The sequence below is a fragment of the Cyprinodon tularosa genome, unplaced genomic scaffold, assembly GCF_016077235.1.
Source record: "Cyprinodon tularosa strain WSP-4 unplaced genomic scaffold, ASM1607723v1 ctg721, whole genome shotgun sequence".
In the NCBI taxonomy this organism is placed as follows: Eukaryota; Metazoa; Chordata; class Actinopteri; order Cyprinodontiformes; family Cyprinodontidae; genus Cyprinodon; species Cyprinodon tularosa.
Window position 1 is genome coordinate 205,388 of NW_024039476.1, and position 15,224 is coordinate 220,611.

General features: G+C 36.1%; 1 protein-coding gene across 28 annotated transcripts in view; it reads right to left on the reverse strand.

The window, feature by feature from the left end:
- Positions 1-15,224, reverse strand: part of cacna1aa (calcium channel, voltage-dependent, P/Q type, alpha 1A subunit, a) — a 110,657-nt gene that overhangs the window by 53,244 nt on the left and 42,189 nt on the right. For 21 of the 28 annotated variants that reach the window (XM_038269128.1, XM_038269145.1, XM_038269142.1 and 18 more), the window contains exons 7-19: positions 14,553-14,656; positions 14,254-14,369; positions 13,306-13,350; positions 13,108-13,191; positions 10,039-10,245; positions 9,499-9,611; positions 6,309-6,421; positions 6,081-6,212; positions 5,790-5,862; positions 4,750-4,867; positions 4,340-4,407; positions 4,058-4,164; positions 397-447 (exon numbers count right to left, since the gene is read on the reverse strand). In XM_038269128.1, coding sequence (XP_038125056.1) covers positions 397-447; positions 4,058-4,164; positions 4,340-4,407; positions 4,750-4,867; positions 5,790-5,862; positions 6,081-6,212; positions 6,309-6,421; positions 9,499-9,611; positions 10,039-10,245; positions 13,108-13,191; positions 13,306-13,350; positions 14,254-14,369; positions 14,553-14,656 — 1,331 coding nt within the window. The remainder of the gene's footprint in view (positions 1-396; positions 448-4,057; positions 4,165-4,339; positions 4,408-4,749; positions 4,868-5,789; positions 5,863-6,080; positions 6,213-6,308; positions 6,422-9,498; positions 9,612-10,038; positions 10,246-13,107; positions 13,192-13,305; positions 13,351-14,253; positions 14,370-14,552; positions 14,657-15,224) is intronic. The other 7 variants (XM_038269155.1, XM_038269156.1, XM_038269153.1 and 4 more) reach the window with 1 other exon arrangement.

Genomic DNA, 15,224 nt, shown 5'->3' on the forward strand with positions numbered 1-15,224 from the left:
TAAAACTACACCCCTAGAATCACCACTGAGTTGATCAAATGTGCTACTACTGGTCGGGTCCCCCCCCCCAAACTACAACCATCTACTCCATTGTCTCTTAAGGCCAGCCTTCAACCACAATAAAGCATTAGCAGTGCTGCATGGAGCAGGCAACAACAACAACAAAAATCAACCAAAAATAATAAATAAAAAAAATTAATTAAACAAAAAAAAGTTGTAACACAAAAAAGCCAACAAAACAGCTAAAAAAAAAACTAGAATGTTGGTTTTAAAGGGAATTTCAAGAACAAAGGTAAAAAAAGGGAAGGAAGCTGCTCTCAAACACAAAGAAGGCAAAGAATGGTTGTAAGGTCAAACATAAGGAATTCAGAAATGAATAAACAAATAAATAAATACCAGTCCAGAAAGGGGTCGGATGCGTTGTGACACTCACTGTGTACTTTGTTGCTGAGGAGGGAAACAGCTGGTGAGTGAAATGGCACAACATAAGAGGAGGATTTCATTCCAAAATGGCCAATCCATCCACCATTTAACTAAGAGTGTGCCAACTATATAAACTATACAACAATTATTCAGAAAATATTTCTGATTTGCTTATTTTGTCAAGAAATTATTTTGACATTTTGGAATCCAATCCTTAACAGAGAAACACAATACAAAATGCACATTAAACAGTCACCAAAACAATGACTCAGGAGAGTACTCCACATCTTGATCAAAAACTGAACATTTTATGTATGCTTGGCCTTTTTGTGAAACTCCCTGCATAGCATGTTTTCCTATGACCTTGAATGTATGAAACATGGAATCTTGTGAATGAACTATTTAAAACAAAAAAATGTAGACGTATCCAATAAAGTTTTGTTTTACTTTGAGTTTATTTCAAATAATTTATCGAAATTAGAAGCAGCAAAATAAATTTTTAACTGTAATTATTTGTACACTGTATCATTTTATATCAGTTTATGTCTTCAAGTGGATGTTTGCTGCTTCACATAAAGCTCTTTTGTTTGCATTTTTGGACACATTATTGTAAGTTGCAGTGTATTCTGCAATAGAAGGGTTTGATTCAGAGCACCCCTAAAATAATACCATTGTTTTTTTTAGGGTTCTATGTAGATTTTTTTGCAGTCTTTGGTCTGAAACTACCATAGAATATCTTCTTAAAAGATCCTTTATGCACCAGTGGTCACCTCATACTGAAAATCCCTTCTTTGAAATTCCTTCTTTTTCTAGAAGGAATTTCAATGTATTTCCTAAATCCTTACACAAGTCTGGGATTTCAAGTGGAATTCAATTTGAATATTCACCATATGTTCTAAATTTCCCAAAGATTTAAACATCTTTTCAATTATAAATCATTTCAGCAACATGTTTCTCATTCACAGAATGGAATATTTTATTTTTTTTCCGAAAACAGTCCCTAGAAAGTAAATGACAGGATCCAGCTCCTGCAATTTAAACAAAGGTAAAACATGCAATCCCAGGGGAAAAAATGATCACTAAAACATCGACTCATATGCTTACATAGAAGGGACAGAACAAATCAAGTTAAAGAAACAACAATTACTTTTGTAATGTAATTTGTTTGTAATGATAAGCAAATTCACAGTTTTGTCAGACACTGTGTGTAAGGATCCTTCGCATAAGCATTAAGTGGTAAAGTCAGGATACTCTGCACCTGTCAAGAGTGTTATCTTTCTCTTGTGCAGACCATATTGAGGTGCAAGCTTATACATGCAAGACAGCGTGTTTAAGTGGGAGAGGTTGAACTTTACCAGTGACAAAAAGAAAGACCCCTGTGTATCCAAAGAGGAGAGATCAAAGTGTCTACTGGCCAGAGTGTTGGCACAAAGCAACATACAGTATGTGTGTCCATATGCGTTTTTCTACTAATACGACATACTAGGTGTGTGCTACCTTATTTTGGGAAAATATCTTCTGTTTTACTTAAGATTTGCATCGCTAATAGATAACAAAAGAATAAGTTGAACCTTTTTGTCAAAGACATCAATCAACAATGTCACTTTTCAGCTAATAGTCTCAAGTCTAATGATGGACCAAACACTGAGAAGAAGGCAGTGTTAATATTTAGGACAAACAGGGGCGTTAAGTTGTAAATTACCATTTAGACATCTTCTCCTAATTTGCTTTTTCTATCACACTGATATGTTTCAGATTATCAGTGCTCAATTATTGCTTATTTCATTTGCTAATATAGAATGCCATTAAAGCTAGCATGGTAGAAATGTATAGGGATTAACTAGGGTTTCTGGAGAGCTAGGATTAATTTCACAAGCCACACCAAACCTGAATACTGCTGGACCACATAATCAAGAAAACACATTAATAAGAATAGTGTATAACAAGGTTAAGTAGACTTTTCTAGACTGTATGATTGATATTTAATTTTTCAATTTCAGCTTTTATTATTTGCATATTTTTTAACTTGTTTATAGGACCTTGAGATAAAAATATGTGAAGTTTCTTGTAGAAATGTTTCATTTTTTAAATTATTATCATTATTTATTCCTCTAATTAATATTAATAATTATCAGACTGCACAGCAGCGCAGTTTGTAGCACTGTTGCCTAGAAACAAGAAGTTCCTGGGTTTGATTACCAGCCCAAGGTCTTCCACCATGGATTTGACTGTTTTCCCTATACATGCGCGGGTTCTCTCTGGGCACACTGGCTTCCTCCCAAAGTCCAAAAACACTGTTAGAAAAATTGGATCTCTCTGAATCGCTTTTAGGTCGAATCGGAGTCTGCCCTGCAATAGACTAGACCTGTCAAGGGTGTTCCCTGCCTTTCACCAACAGACTGCCGGAGATAGACACCACCCTCACTGTCAGCCTCACAGACAGGCGGAAGATTATTATGGATGATTATTATTTAATCCAACTCTACAACTTAAAATTTCATATATAATTTTTTGGCTACTCTACTCCAAATTACCAGTAGCACTAGCAAATACCTTATTTAATTAGTGCGACCTGAACTAGTCTTGCACCTGCTCTCCTTTGCTCAAGAAATCTTTGTAAATCATCTGTATTTAAGATTTAAATAGACTGAGCATATCATATCAACTATAGAACACTGGTACTTTGCAGATATGTAAACATAAGAGAAAAAAAATAATATTAGGCATAAATCTGCTTTAAACCTTTTTTTTTCTTAAGTTAATAATTTTTACTTCTGAAAATAGGAAATTGTGCAAAGAAGAATCAATCAATGTGCAAGATCTGTGTCCTACTACCCACCTATATTGTATTCTGTATAATACAGTACATGGTAAATTGGAACATATGTTCTACGGGGTAATTTTAGCTGTCGTATGCAAAGTACTAAGTAGAGTTAAAAACGGACATAAAAAACGCACCCAAAACAGATAAATGAAATGGTATAGAGAAGACAGGGAAGTAAATGACGTAAAATGACATCTCATTACTCAATTAACTACCTATATATATAAACTAAAATAAGAAAAATGTAAAAATGATATATTCACATTTTTTATTTTGGTTTATTTTTCCCCATCCACATTTTACTGTAGCTGGGACTAAAACCCTATAAGCAAATGTGGCTATTTCATGAAAGATTTTTGGTTGCTGAATACTTACTTAAAAGCTGGCTATATCAAAACATGTTCAGAATGAATGAAATATAGAATTATTTATAACAACTGATTAAACATGAATTTCAGTGTTCACGTACAATAAAATGTACTACAAGATGAGCAGAAACATTGTCTTTTAAAAGTCCTCCACCAGCTTGATCTCTCCCCAAAGTATTATTATTATTTTTTTTGCATACTTATGAAAATACTGAAAAATGCGAATGAAACCTTGTAGGAACTCTCATTTAATGTAGATATCCAAAGATTTTAAGTCTAATTTAAACAGAGAAATATAAGGTAGGGAGACAAATGAAAAGTAAAAAAAAAAAAAAAATAGAAACATAATTGATAAGTGTAAGAGCTGCTTCCAGTATAGCTTGTAGGCATCCTGATATAGAGGTTAAAAAATAAGAGAGGAGTGTCAATAATAGAAACTCACGCTGCAATGGAAAGGTTGGCGGCTGACAATGGGCTGACTTCAGCCACCTCCTTGGCTTTCTGCAGAGCGATCTTCTGACTAGCAGCTTCCTCTTCTTCCTGTTCATCCTGCAGAAAATTATTGCAGAAAAAAACAAGCCCAATGTGACTGAAACAAGAAGGACGTAAAGAATAAATTAGGGAAATAAACAAAACAACTTTTTATTCATATAATATTCTCTGGTTGATAAGAAGTTTTAAGAAATACCAATACAGTTTCAAGCTAAGTTGTGTAGTACTTTACCTTGGTCAATTCCTGTGCATTGGCTAAATTGTCCACAGCGATGGCCAAGAACACATTTAGCAACGTATCTAAGCATAGAGTCAAAGAATTACAGTTCATTGGCAATTTGGTAACACAAGAGTACAGAACACCTGTGAGCTAACAGTGATAGACACGTGTTTTATATAATTACTTATTAATATATAGAGACTGAACATACAATATATATCATATAATTTCAATAATATATGTATGTTAACGTTATAATGCTTAAACTGTATTGTTATTGAGTATAACTGCTCAATGATTGGTAAACTTGTGTGTTTGTTTGCGTGTTTATGTAAAACAGGTCATTATATATTAATCATGGTGAGCACATATTCATGTGTAAATCCACCATATTTCATGACCACATCCCCATTAAAGGATACAGTTGCCAAAAAGAGTGAGCACAATGAAGAAGACAGAAAAGGCCATCCCTTTGTTAACTCCACCCTGGGACTGAATGCCATCATACATCACCATGTTCCAGTCCTCGCCTGTGAGGATCTGTAACAAACACAATGTCCAACACGTTTACACCAGGAATCGGTCATACATGGAAAATAACAAAGCCACATTTGGCCATTTTATTACTACACAAAGCAAGCCTATAAAATCGTGGAAACCAAAGCCTTTTTAAATAGTTTTTTTTTATTTATGTTGATCAGAACTTCTAAAACCAGAGACTCAGGTCAGACATGGGCAATGTGGAGTCAACAAGTCATCTCCATGTCATGTATTTAATCTACCCAGCCAATTAACCAGGTGAGTCCAATCTGCACAGGTTAATTCACGGTGAAGATTGGACTCACCTGCTTCAGTGGCTGGGCAGAACAAATACATGACATGGAGATGACTTGTTGACTCCACATTGCCCATGTCTGACTCAGGTGTTTCATATAATGGAAATAGATTGATATGATTTTTGTTACATACAGGAGAGAATAGGGAATACCAGAATAAGAATTCAAACAGATCTGAAGCGATTGTGCAAAGAAGATGCTTTACTCTGTAAGATTCAACTTAGTGAACAATTAATTATAAGAAAGGACTAACTGCCACCCACTTGGAAAAATTATTTCTTTACATCTTTCCATGGGATTTTGTCTCACTTATGAAATGTATTCTAATTGCAGTTTTAATTTTAAACAATTTTTCAGCCTGATAAATACCACTGCAGTTAAAGTTGAAATCATTCTTACTTAAATACTTGTTCCTTTTTTTTTTTTTACACATTTTATTAGAGGTGCAGATAAAATGTTGCATTTGCTCATTCATATTATCCTTAATAGGGACTATAATAATATTGGGAATTCAGAGAGAGAATTATTTATTGATGTCCAAATCATTAAGACAAAACAAAACTAGTTTTTGCAATAATTCTCCCTAAATCTAATCTTTCCTCTTTTAATGCATTGTCTCCACTCACCTGAAACACCGTCATTATTGCTGCAGGGAAGGTATCGAAATTGGTCGGAGGGGTGCCATTTTCAAAATTAAACCTAATAGGAGGCGAGGAAATAGAGTAAAATATGAAAAAAAAAACAGCAATTAGCAGTGTAACCAGATTTGTTTCACAAGTACAGCTTATTACGTTTCAAAAAACAACTTTAAAAATTATTCAGAAACTGTCAATTAACAGAAAGCTGTCTCTTGGTGGTAAACGACAGCAAATTAAGTCTATTATGAGGGAAAAAAAGAGAGCTAAGACAACACTGACTGTCCTCCGAAGAGCTGCATGCCCAGAAGGGCAAACACAACTATGAAGAGGAAGAGCAGGAAGAGCAAGCTGATAATGGATTTCATGGAATTAAGCAGAGAGACCACAAGGTTGCGCAGCGATGCCCAGTACCTGATAAAAAGACAAAGGAAGTGCATAAGAAGTTTTGCTCAATGATGCATAAAACGCAATGTTTATTTTAGATGGAAAATGATCATTTAAACTCACTTGGTGACTTTGAAGATTCTTAATAACCTGAGAGCCCGTAGCACGCTGATGCCAAATGATGTGCCCGGTTGGATGATTGACCATAATACTTCGAAAATGCTACCACATATGACCTGAAGCAAATAGAAAACCATTTTAGGTATTTTGTTAAATATGGAAGTTATGCACAGTGAAAAAAAAGCATGCAATAGCAGAACAGATTAATTTGCGTGAAGGCAGGGGTGGAAAAGGTGTTTGCACGTATTCTTCTTACGTGTGTATACATAAGGAGGGTACATGCAATGCTGTAAGAAATGTTTTGCATCATCAAATTAAAGGAGCAGAATAAGAATAATAGCAAATAATAAATTATGACATTTTATTAACATTAGAAAGATATCCAAACAATCCTGGTCCTATGTGAAAAAGAGTCTCCTAAACTAATAACTGAACATGGAAATGTGTTTATTATGATCAAATTTTTCATAAAATTCATATAAATCAGTTTGCAACATTTGGTGCAAATTTGGCACAATGGTGCCGAATGGACCTTTTACATACATAAAGGCATTATTTTATTCAAGGGGGAGAATAGGGTTTTTGGACATGTTTGAAGTCACACAGCTCTGGTTTTGTAAAACCTACAGAGTCTGTACACATATCTCCAGAAACTAGTACTTTCAAATTACCCAATGAGATATATCACAAGCACGTGGGATTTATAATATCATTTTACTGGCCAATGGCATTTTTGGTATGCAAAACGTTTGTGCACAAACTATAAAAGTGGAAGGTACACATGTACAGGTATAGTCTACAGACTGCCAATCCTTTGTTGCACTCTCCATGTCTCTTATGCACAAAACATTTAAACGTTAATGCTGAAACTCTAACTTGAAAAATTCAGAAATACCCAAGCATTTCATGTTTGGTGTAATGACAAAATCTACTGTAGGAGCAGCCATGATGTCAACTGAATGCTTGACTCACTGTGAAAAGGGTTACAAGCAGCAACACATTGCTGAACATTGCTCTGTTCGAGATGATACACTATATTGCCAAAAGTATTTGCTCACCCATCCAAATTATTGGAATCAGGTGTTCCAATCACTTCCATGGCCACAGGTGTATAAATTCAAGCACCTAGGCATGCAGACTGTTTTTACAAACATTTGTGAAAGAATGGGTCGCTCTCAGGAGCTCAGTGAATTCCAGCGTGGAACTGTGATAGGATGCCACCTGTGCAACAAATCCAGTCGTGAAATTTCCTCGCTCCTAAATATTCCACAGTCAACTGTCAGCTGTATTATAAGAAAATGGAAGTGTTTGGGAACGACAGCAACTCAGCCACGAAGTGGTAGGCCACGTAAACTGACGGAGCGGGGTCAGCGGATGCTGACGCGCATAGTGCGAAGAGGTCGCCAACTTTCTGCAGAGTCAATCACTACAGACCTCCAAACTTCATGTGGCCTTCAGATTAGCTCAAGAACAGTGCGCAGAGAGCTTCACGGAATGGGTTTCCATGGTCGAGCAGCTGCATCCAAGCCATACATCACCAAGTGCAATGCAAAGCGTCGGATGCGGTGGTGTAAAGCACGCCGCCACTGGACTCTAGAGCAGTGGAGACGCGTTCTCTGGAGTGACGAATCGCGCTTCTCCATCTGGCAATCTGATGGACGGGTCTGGGTTTGGCGGTTGCCAGGAGAACGGTACTTGTCTGACTGCATTGTGCCAAGTGTAAAGTTTGGTGGAGGGGGGATTATGGTGTGGGGTTGTTTTTCAGGAGCTGGGCTTGGCCCCTTAGTTCCAGTGAAAGGAACTCTGAATGCTTCAGCATACCAAGACATTTTGGACAATTCCATGCTCCCAACTTTGTGGGAACAGTTTGGAGCTGGCCCCTTCCTCTTCCAACATGACTGTGCACCAGTGCACAAAGCAAGGTCCATAAAGACATGGATGACAGAGTCTGGTGTGGATGAACTTGACTGGCCTGCACAGAGTCCTGACCTCAACCCGATAGAACACCTTTGGGATGAATTAGAGCGGAGACTGAGAGCCAGGCCTTCTCGTCCAACATCAGTGTGCGACCTCACAAATGCGCTTCTGGAAGAATGGTCAAAAATTCCCATAAACACACTCCTAAACCTTGTGGACAGCCTTCCCAGAAGAGTTGAAGCTGTTCTAGCTGCAAAGGGTGGACCGACGTCATATTGAACCCTATGGATTAGGAACGGGATGTCACTTAAGCTCATATGTGAGTCAAGGCAGGTGAGCAAATACTTTTGGCAATATAGTGTATTTCAGTTGTAGCTTGATCCTACAAAGAGCTTAGTGACTGTTCTTTCTTTTGAAATGACAACAAATTAAACCAGTGTCCCCTGGATACCGACATGCCAGCCCCAGGTGTAGTGATCAATAGTTCTGCCATGACAGAGTTGCATAATACATACTGATGCAGCCTAGTAAATGAAATATTGCTTCTAAGAAAAATATATAGTCATTTATTAAAAAACTGGTTTGGATAACAGCTGGATGATTATGAAAGACTCCTACATCAAGTCTGGAGAACTCGTAAAAATTGTTCGTACCTGAGAGAAGGTTCAAAAAAGGAGAAAATAGTGAATGTGACATTTTTGCCTAAATCATTGGTATGAACAATTGAAGAATGCATTTGTTTGTACCAACGCTTCTTGCACAAGGCCAATTGATGTAAACTATGACAGATGATGCCCTAAAGTACTTAAAATGATTAAGGTTTTCTGGTGTTCTCCTGATCTTTTAGAGTTATTCATATATAAAGGCTCACCACAGTCCCATCTTTTACTGGGATAATTGTGGATTTCATTGCATTATTTCACTAAAGTTCTATAGCCTTACCCCTCGTTCTCACAGATTCTGTCATTCATGTATTTTCCTCTCTGCAAATAGAAGCCATTCCAGTTAACTTGGTATTCCCCGCTGCCTCTGTGGTGCTGCGGCATGACTGGGAGCCCTCCTTTGTCAGGAATATGGATTAAATCTATTTTCGATTCAATCAAAAATAGATTTTGTTTAGATCAGGGCCTGTTGCCGGAGTTGATGAAGAGTTAATAAAGTTTGTTTTCACATGGAGACAGGTTGGTTTGGATATGCTTTTTCACTCGTTAAATAATCAATTCATTGGGCAGACACATTTTTTTTTCACACCACAGTTAATACGCTGCAGTCTTACAATGCAGTCAAAACAGTTGAAGGACGAGTTGAGGTAGGCCTGTCTTCCAAGGCCATACAACTTAACACACATCTCAGTCAGGAAAATCCCCAGGAAGATGAATTCAGCATAAACTACAGGAAGAAGAAAAGGAGAAATAAATATGTTAAAAAAATTAACAGCAAAGCTTTGAACTCAATCTGATGCAAGCCCAGCATCTCATAGCAACCTTTTCGAGCTTAGGTAAAAAAATAAAGATCATCATTTAAGACAATAAAGGGGTGAGATTATCGCAACTGGATTAGTGGGAAGGAAACTAATAAAAAGAGTTATATCTCCACATAATGATTATATTCTTATGTTAAACATTCAAATAAGCAGCTCCTGGTTTCTTTTTGATGCATTTAACTGTTAATGTTACTACCAGCTCTTTCTTAGATACAGGCAAATTACCAAAACATTTGCTAACCCACTCCCTTATTGTATGCTGTGATGCCAGCATTTCTGTATTTGTAGGACCAATATGTACATCAAGTGAGCTTGTGTTCCCCTCCTACTCACATAGAAAATCTGAAAGTGGTTCAGGCTGGTCGTAGTGCACCACAGCCACACATAGTGTGTTAAGGCCCACCAAACATAGCACGGTCCAGTAAAATGCCTGGGACTTGACAACACGTCGGACAAAAAAACGAAAACGCCGCTCTCGCCGCTTAAAAGTTGAACCTTCGAGTTTTGAGCTCTTTAGGCTGGCACGAGCAAATGGTGAACCTGAAAAATATAAAGCGAGAGAGAAAAAACAGACTCAGAGTGGATTATATCAAAATTGGACTAACTGCATGATCTATCTGGACAACATTGAGAAGTGAAGGAGAGTAATTTTATCCTAAACATCACTGACAGAAAAAAATTTAGTGTTTCTAAATTCTAAATACGTACATGATAAGTGCATGACCTCTAATGGAGCCATTAAACCAGTGTAAGCTTATAGTAAACTTCCCTCTGACTACAGAATCAAACACTAACCTAACGCTTCACTGATTTTATTTGAATATAGTAAGGTAAAGCAAAAGTATACCTAACATAAAGGTTACTTTGCTTGTCGAAAAATTACCTCATAGATTAAAATGTCATGTTTCTGCACTTTTTGGTTCTGTTTAAGTTTTCTTTTTGAGTTTTCAGTTCTATTTTGTGTTTTCAAGTTTATTGGTTTCCTTTCCATTTTGCATTTTTCTAGTTGTTTTTGGTTATATTTCTTGAGTTCTAATTTATTTGTTGATAACCCTCTGTTGCCCTCTTGTGTAAGTCTCCTTCTCCTCTGTCCACACCTGCTCCCAATCTGCTGATTAGCCTGGTCCTTGTTCAGTCTCCCATTTATACACCTCCTGTTCAGTCACTATCTGCTGGTTCCTCATCGTTTCTTGGCCCCTTGTGTGTGTGTTTTTTTTTTCCTGATGTCCTGCGGTATTTTGCTAATTCTGTATTTTTTTTTTTTTTTGTTATTTTTGTGCTTCTTTTGCCACTTTTTTTTTTTTTAATCTGCTAGAAATCACCTACGGCTCCAGTCTCTGCATTTGGGTCCTCTCCAAACACTCAACCTGACATAAACGCCGATTCCAAGTTGTTGAAAACTTAGTCACCTCTAGATTATTTCTACATTTTGTCATATTACATCAGCAAACATTACTAATTTTTGCATGGCATTTTTTTTTAGAAAAGGGCAGAAGGATACATATGATTTCCATTTTTCTTTTAGAAGTAGAAATCTAAAAAAATGTGGTATGCATTTAAATTGTGGTTTTGGATCCTATAGTTGCAAGCTCTTAAGAGCATTGGTTCCAAACATTTAAGCTTCTGACCCAGAAAATTGTAAAAAAGTAAATTACCCAAACTATTGGTTGAGTATACAAATAGTTTTACAAAAACATTTAACCACAGGTGCAATAACATGAGGGTCTCAAACCCTAGTTCTCATGATCTTCAGTTCTGCAGCTTTCAGATGCATCCCCAGACTAACACACCTAAAGGCTGCAGGGCAGTATATCTCATGGAATGGACTTGGATGCATTTGCATTACAGTATGTCGTCATCAGGGTTGGATATTGAAAGCCCTTTTTGGTGGAGAAAATCTTTTATAAGGGTTTAGATCTAAAAGTGTGATACCATAAATGAATAGCATTTGATCTTAGTTTTTCCATTGTAAATCTGGCTGTGTATTAGGACTGAAAAAATCAGATTAATCGTGATTAATCATTTATTGAAATAATAATTTAGTAATCGTATGATCGTTAAGTGGAGAATATAGACTGTAAAATATGTGTTTAGCTGACAGAGCAACCAACTCACAGCTGTAATTATATCTAGAGTTTAAACATAAATATGAACATTTTGCATTTAAGATAAAAAAAATCAATTTTGTCTGTCAGTATGATCTATCCAGCCTCCTCAAGTGGAAAAGTTTTAGTTTCATCTAGTTTGATTTCATAAAAAAAGTCTTCTTTACGGAACCTTTGGCTATCTGATTATCAATTGATTAATGGAAAAAATAATCGACATATTAATCAATTTGCAAAATAATCATTAGTTGCAGCCCTACTTATAGTCAGAGTTGTTCTCATGAAAGTGAACCTCATACAAGTTTTCAAGCATAATCAGCTTTATCTATGTTACTATGACGGCTAGCATAAATGTTCAATATTTAAATTTATTCATACACAAACTAAGAACCTTCAGTTTTAGAGACCCTGCTTAAAAAAAACCCTCCCCATACCATGTTGCAGGAGCACTGCCCATGTTTCACAGTGGAAATGGGGTATTCTCAGTGATGTGCAATGGTAGATTTCTCCCATACAGAACTCTTGGAAGTTGCCCAATCTGACCTAAACCCACTGTCCCAAGTTTTTGATTTTTTGCCTCTACAAAGTATCAGAAAACGATAAAAAGGGATTTCTTATTCCATTCGCTGTCTTATATATTATCTTTTAAAATAATGAGCAATCAATTGAGCTAAAAAATCAAGCAACACTCTCCTGATCCTTGACCTTGACACAGTTTTTAGACTTCATGATGCCTCATCTATCGCTCACAGATGGAATGTGACAACTAATCAAAATATTGCTGAAGGTAGTGGAATAAAAATGCAAAACACAATTTTCTTTCTGGTTAACAATCAAATTGTACTTTGCATGTATGTTTTAATGTGTAAAAACGTGAAAACAGGTTGAGGGGGATAAATATTTTTGCAGGTCACTGTAAAACTGACTCTATTTTCAGTTGTACCGTATAATTATACTCAGTTTGTGATGTTTTGGTAAATTTAGAATTGCTATGAAGGCATCCAAAATTAAAGGTAAGCTTAAGATCAGCCCGTTTAAGGTTAAAGTGGTGGTAAAGAATCATTAGGAGAGGTAAAGCGGGACTGAGATAACGGCTGATTAAAGAAAGGGAGTAAGACAAGAGGCAATAGGATGGAAGAAATGTAATATTACAAAAACCATAGCTGTAAAGAAAAAGACAGAAAAGCAAAGGGCAGGAGAAGGCAAGAGAGGTTGGTCAGATAACGTTGTAATGCGAGATAAGATACCATCTCTATGTACCTGAAATCTGTGAGTGTTAGAGAGAGACTTATCTTACCCAATGCCAGATCTCCCTCTCTTTCCTCTGGATTGAGGAGCTCCGCTTTGCTCTTATGGTTCTTGGTAGCTCTTCGACGAGAACCTGTTGCGGAAAAATACAAGTTTTCTTTTTAGCTAATCATACCCATGTTAAAATGTGTTGATTTTTGTTATTGTTGCTAATTAAAACTTCTGTATAGGAAGTATTATTTCATACCATCGTAATCATTTTCATTTTCATCATCTGCCAAGATGACTTCTTCTACAAAACACAAAGAGAGAAAATGTTATGTACCTTTAAAACACTCATGTGTTCATGTTTTAACACCAACACCATTACAGAAAAGTTGAAAATCACAGTGTAATAAAAAAGCAACCACTGAATGTCTTTTATGACCCAAGCAGGTTAATAAAGGACACAGAAATAAACAAATCTTCCACTGACTGGCAGGAAAGGTGCGATCACCTGTAGCCAGCACACAGAGATCTTCAACTAGTAGTTAAGAAGTCCCAAACACATAAAAACATATTAGAAAACAAAGTTGGACTGACTGTTTAGACAACTTTGAGTTTTGCAAGCTCGGTCTTACACACCAGAACATGTTAACATAAATGTATTGCTATTATAGCTTATTGCAAAATTGCAGCTCCTCAAAACAAAGTGAAGGCTACACGCATTAAAGCGAAACATAAGAATATTATTGAAAATGCTGCAGAAAGAGGTAGGGCACACCATGGCAGAAGGAGCAAAAGCAATGCTGATTATCAGAGGATGCTAATGATTCTATCAGCATGGGATTTAAAGGACGTATTAGACATTTATTTTAACACAGTACATTTGCATGAATACAGTCACCTAAATGCAATTTGAGCATTGAAAAAAATAAAGATTTAAAACCTATGAAAAAAGCTTAGTTTTAGGATATACAAAAAATTTATTAATACAGATTTAAACGGAATTATCTATAAAAGTGTTTTTCTGTTAAATTATTAATTCAATAGTGTCTAATCGTTTTTTTTCCTATTGAGACTCCTTGTTATTGTTAAGTTTGATTTAAAAAAAAATTTTCCTTGATTGAGTAAATTAAATCAAATGTAAAGGTAGATGACATGAGGAAATAATTTATCTGCAAAACAGTGGAAACAGGAGCTATTATGTCCATACCAGCCTTGCAGATCCACTCCAGGTATCCATTGAGTTCCCTTTCTATCTGTTGCTGTCTTCTGAGCTTTAGGAACTCTCTCCTGTTCTCAACACGCTCTCTCTCTTTGGCAAACTCCCTACAGAGACACAATCACAAAAAAGGTTGTTGTAAATTTATTGTTGACTATATCAATACAATTTATAAAATTAGCAGATTTGTTTTTATATCTGCCATGATATAAAAACCTAGAATATTAAAGTAGTTAAGTTAAACCATATTTATATCCTTTACAAAACAGGACAGAGACTTGCATGCTTACCCTGACAACACACCAAGCACCAGGTTGAGCATGAAGAAGGAGCCAATAATGATAAGAGGAATGAAGTACATCCAGTTCCATGCACTCCCTGAGGCGTCGTTGCTCTGGAAACACACACCCAGACGTTATGTAGAGTAGTCAAGGTTTTATTCCGTACCCCTTTATTTATCTATGCCAACATATGTGTCACTTGTTCTGCTGATTATCAATAGAATCATTTATAAACAGCTGAATAATTAAACAAATTTCATGAAATATTTTGAGGTAGTTGTGGATAAGGAAGAGAGCAGATATATGGAAAAAGACAGAAACCTCCGGAATTAGCAGGGATGTTATAATTGGAATTTGGCATTAGGGAGTAAAGAGGTAGATCCAAGGAATTTTGAAAATAAAAGCAGTATTAATATGTTATGGCTCTATACGTTTAATATTATACATTTTATTAAATTCATGTTAGTATACTTCTAAGTTCAATGCTTTATAAAGTAGTAAGAAACACATGCAATAGAGCAACGATCTTAATAAGTAAATACATCTCTATTTAGCTGCCCTGTCAGAGTAAATAATGTATAAGAAATGCTTTCCCCATTCCCTATCAGCCTCTAAAATGTCCCTTTCTGGGACAATTCTTTTGTCTCTTTAGAGCTGTTGTTCCTAGTGCCCAGAATCTTT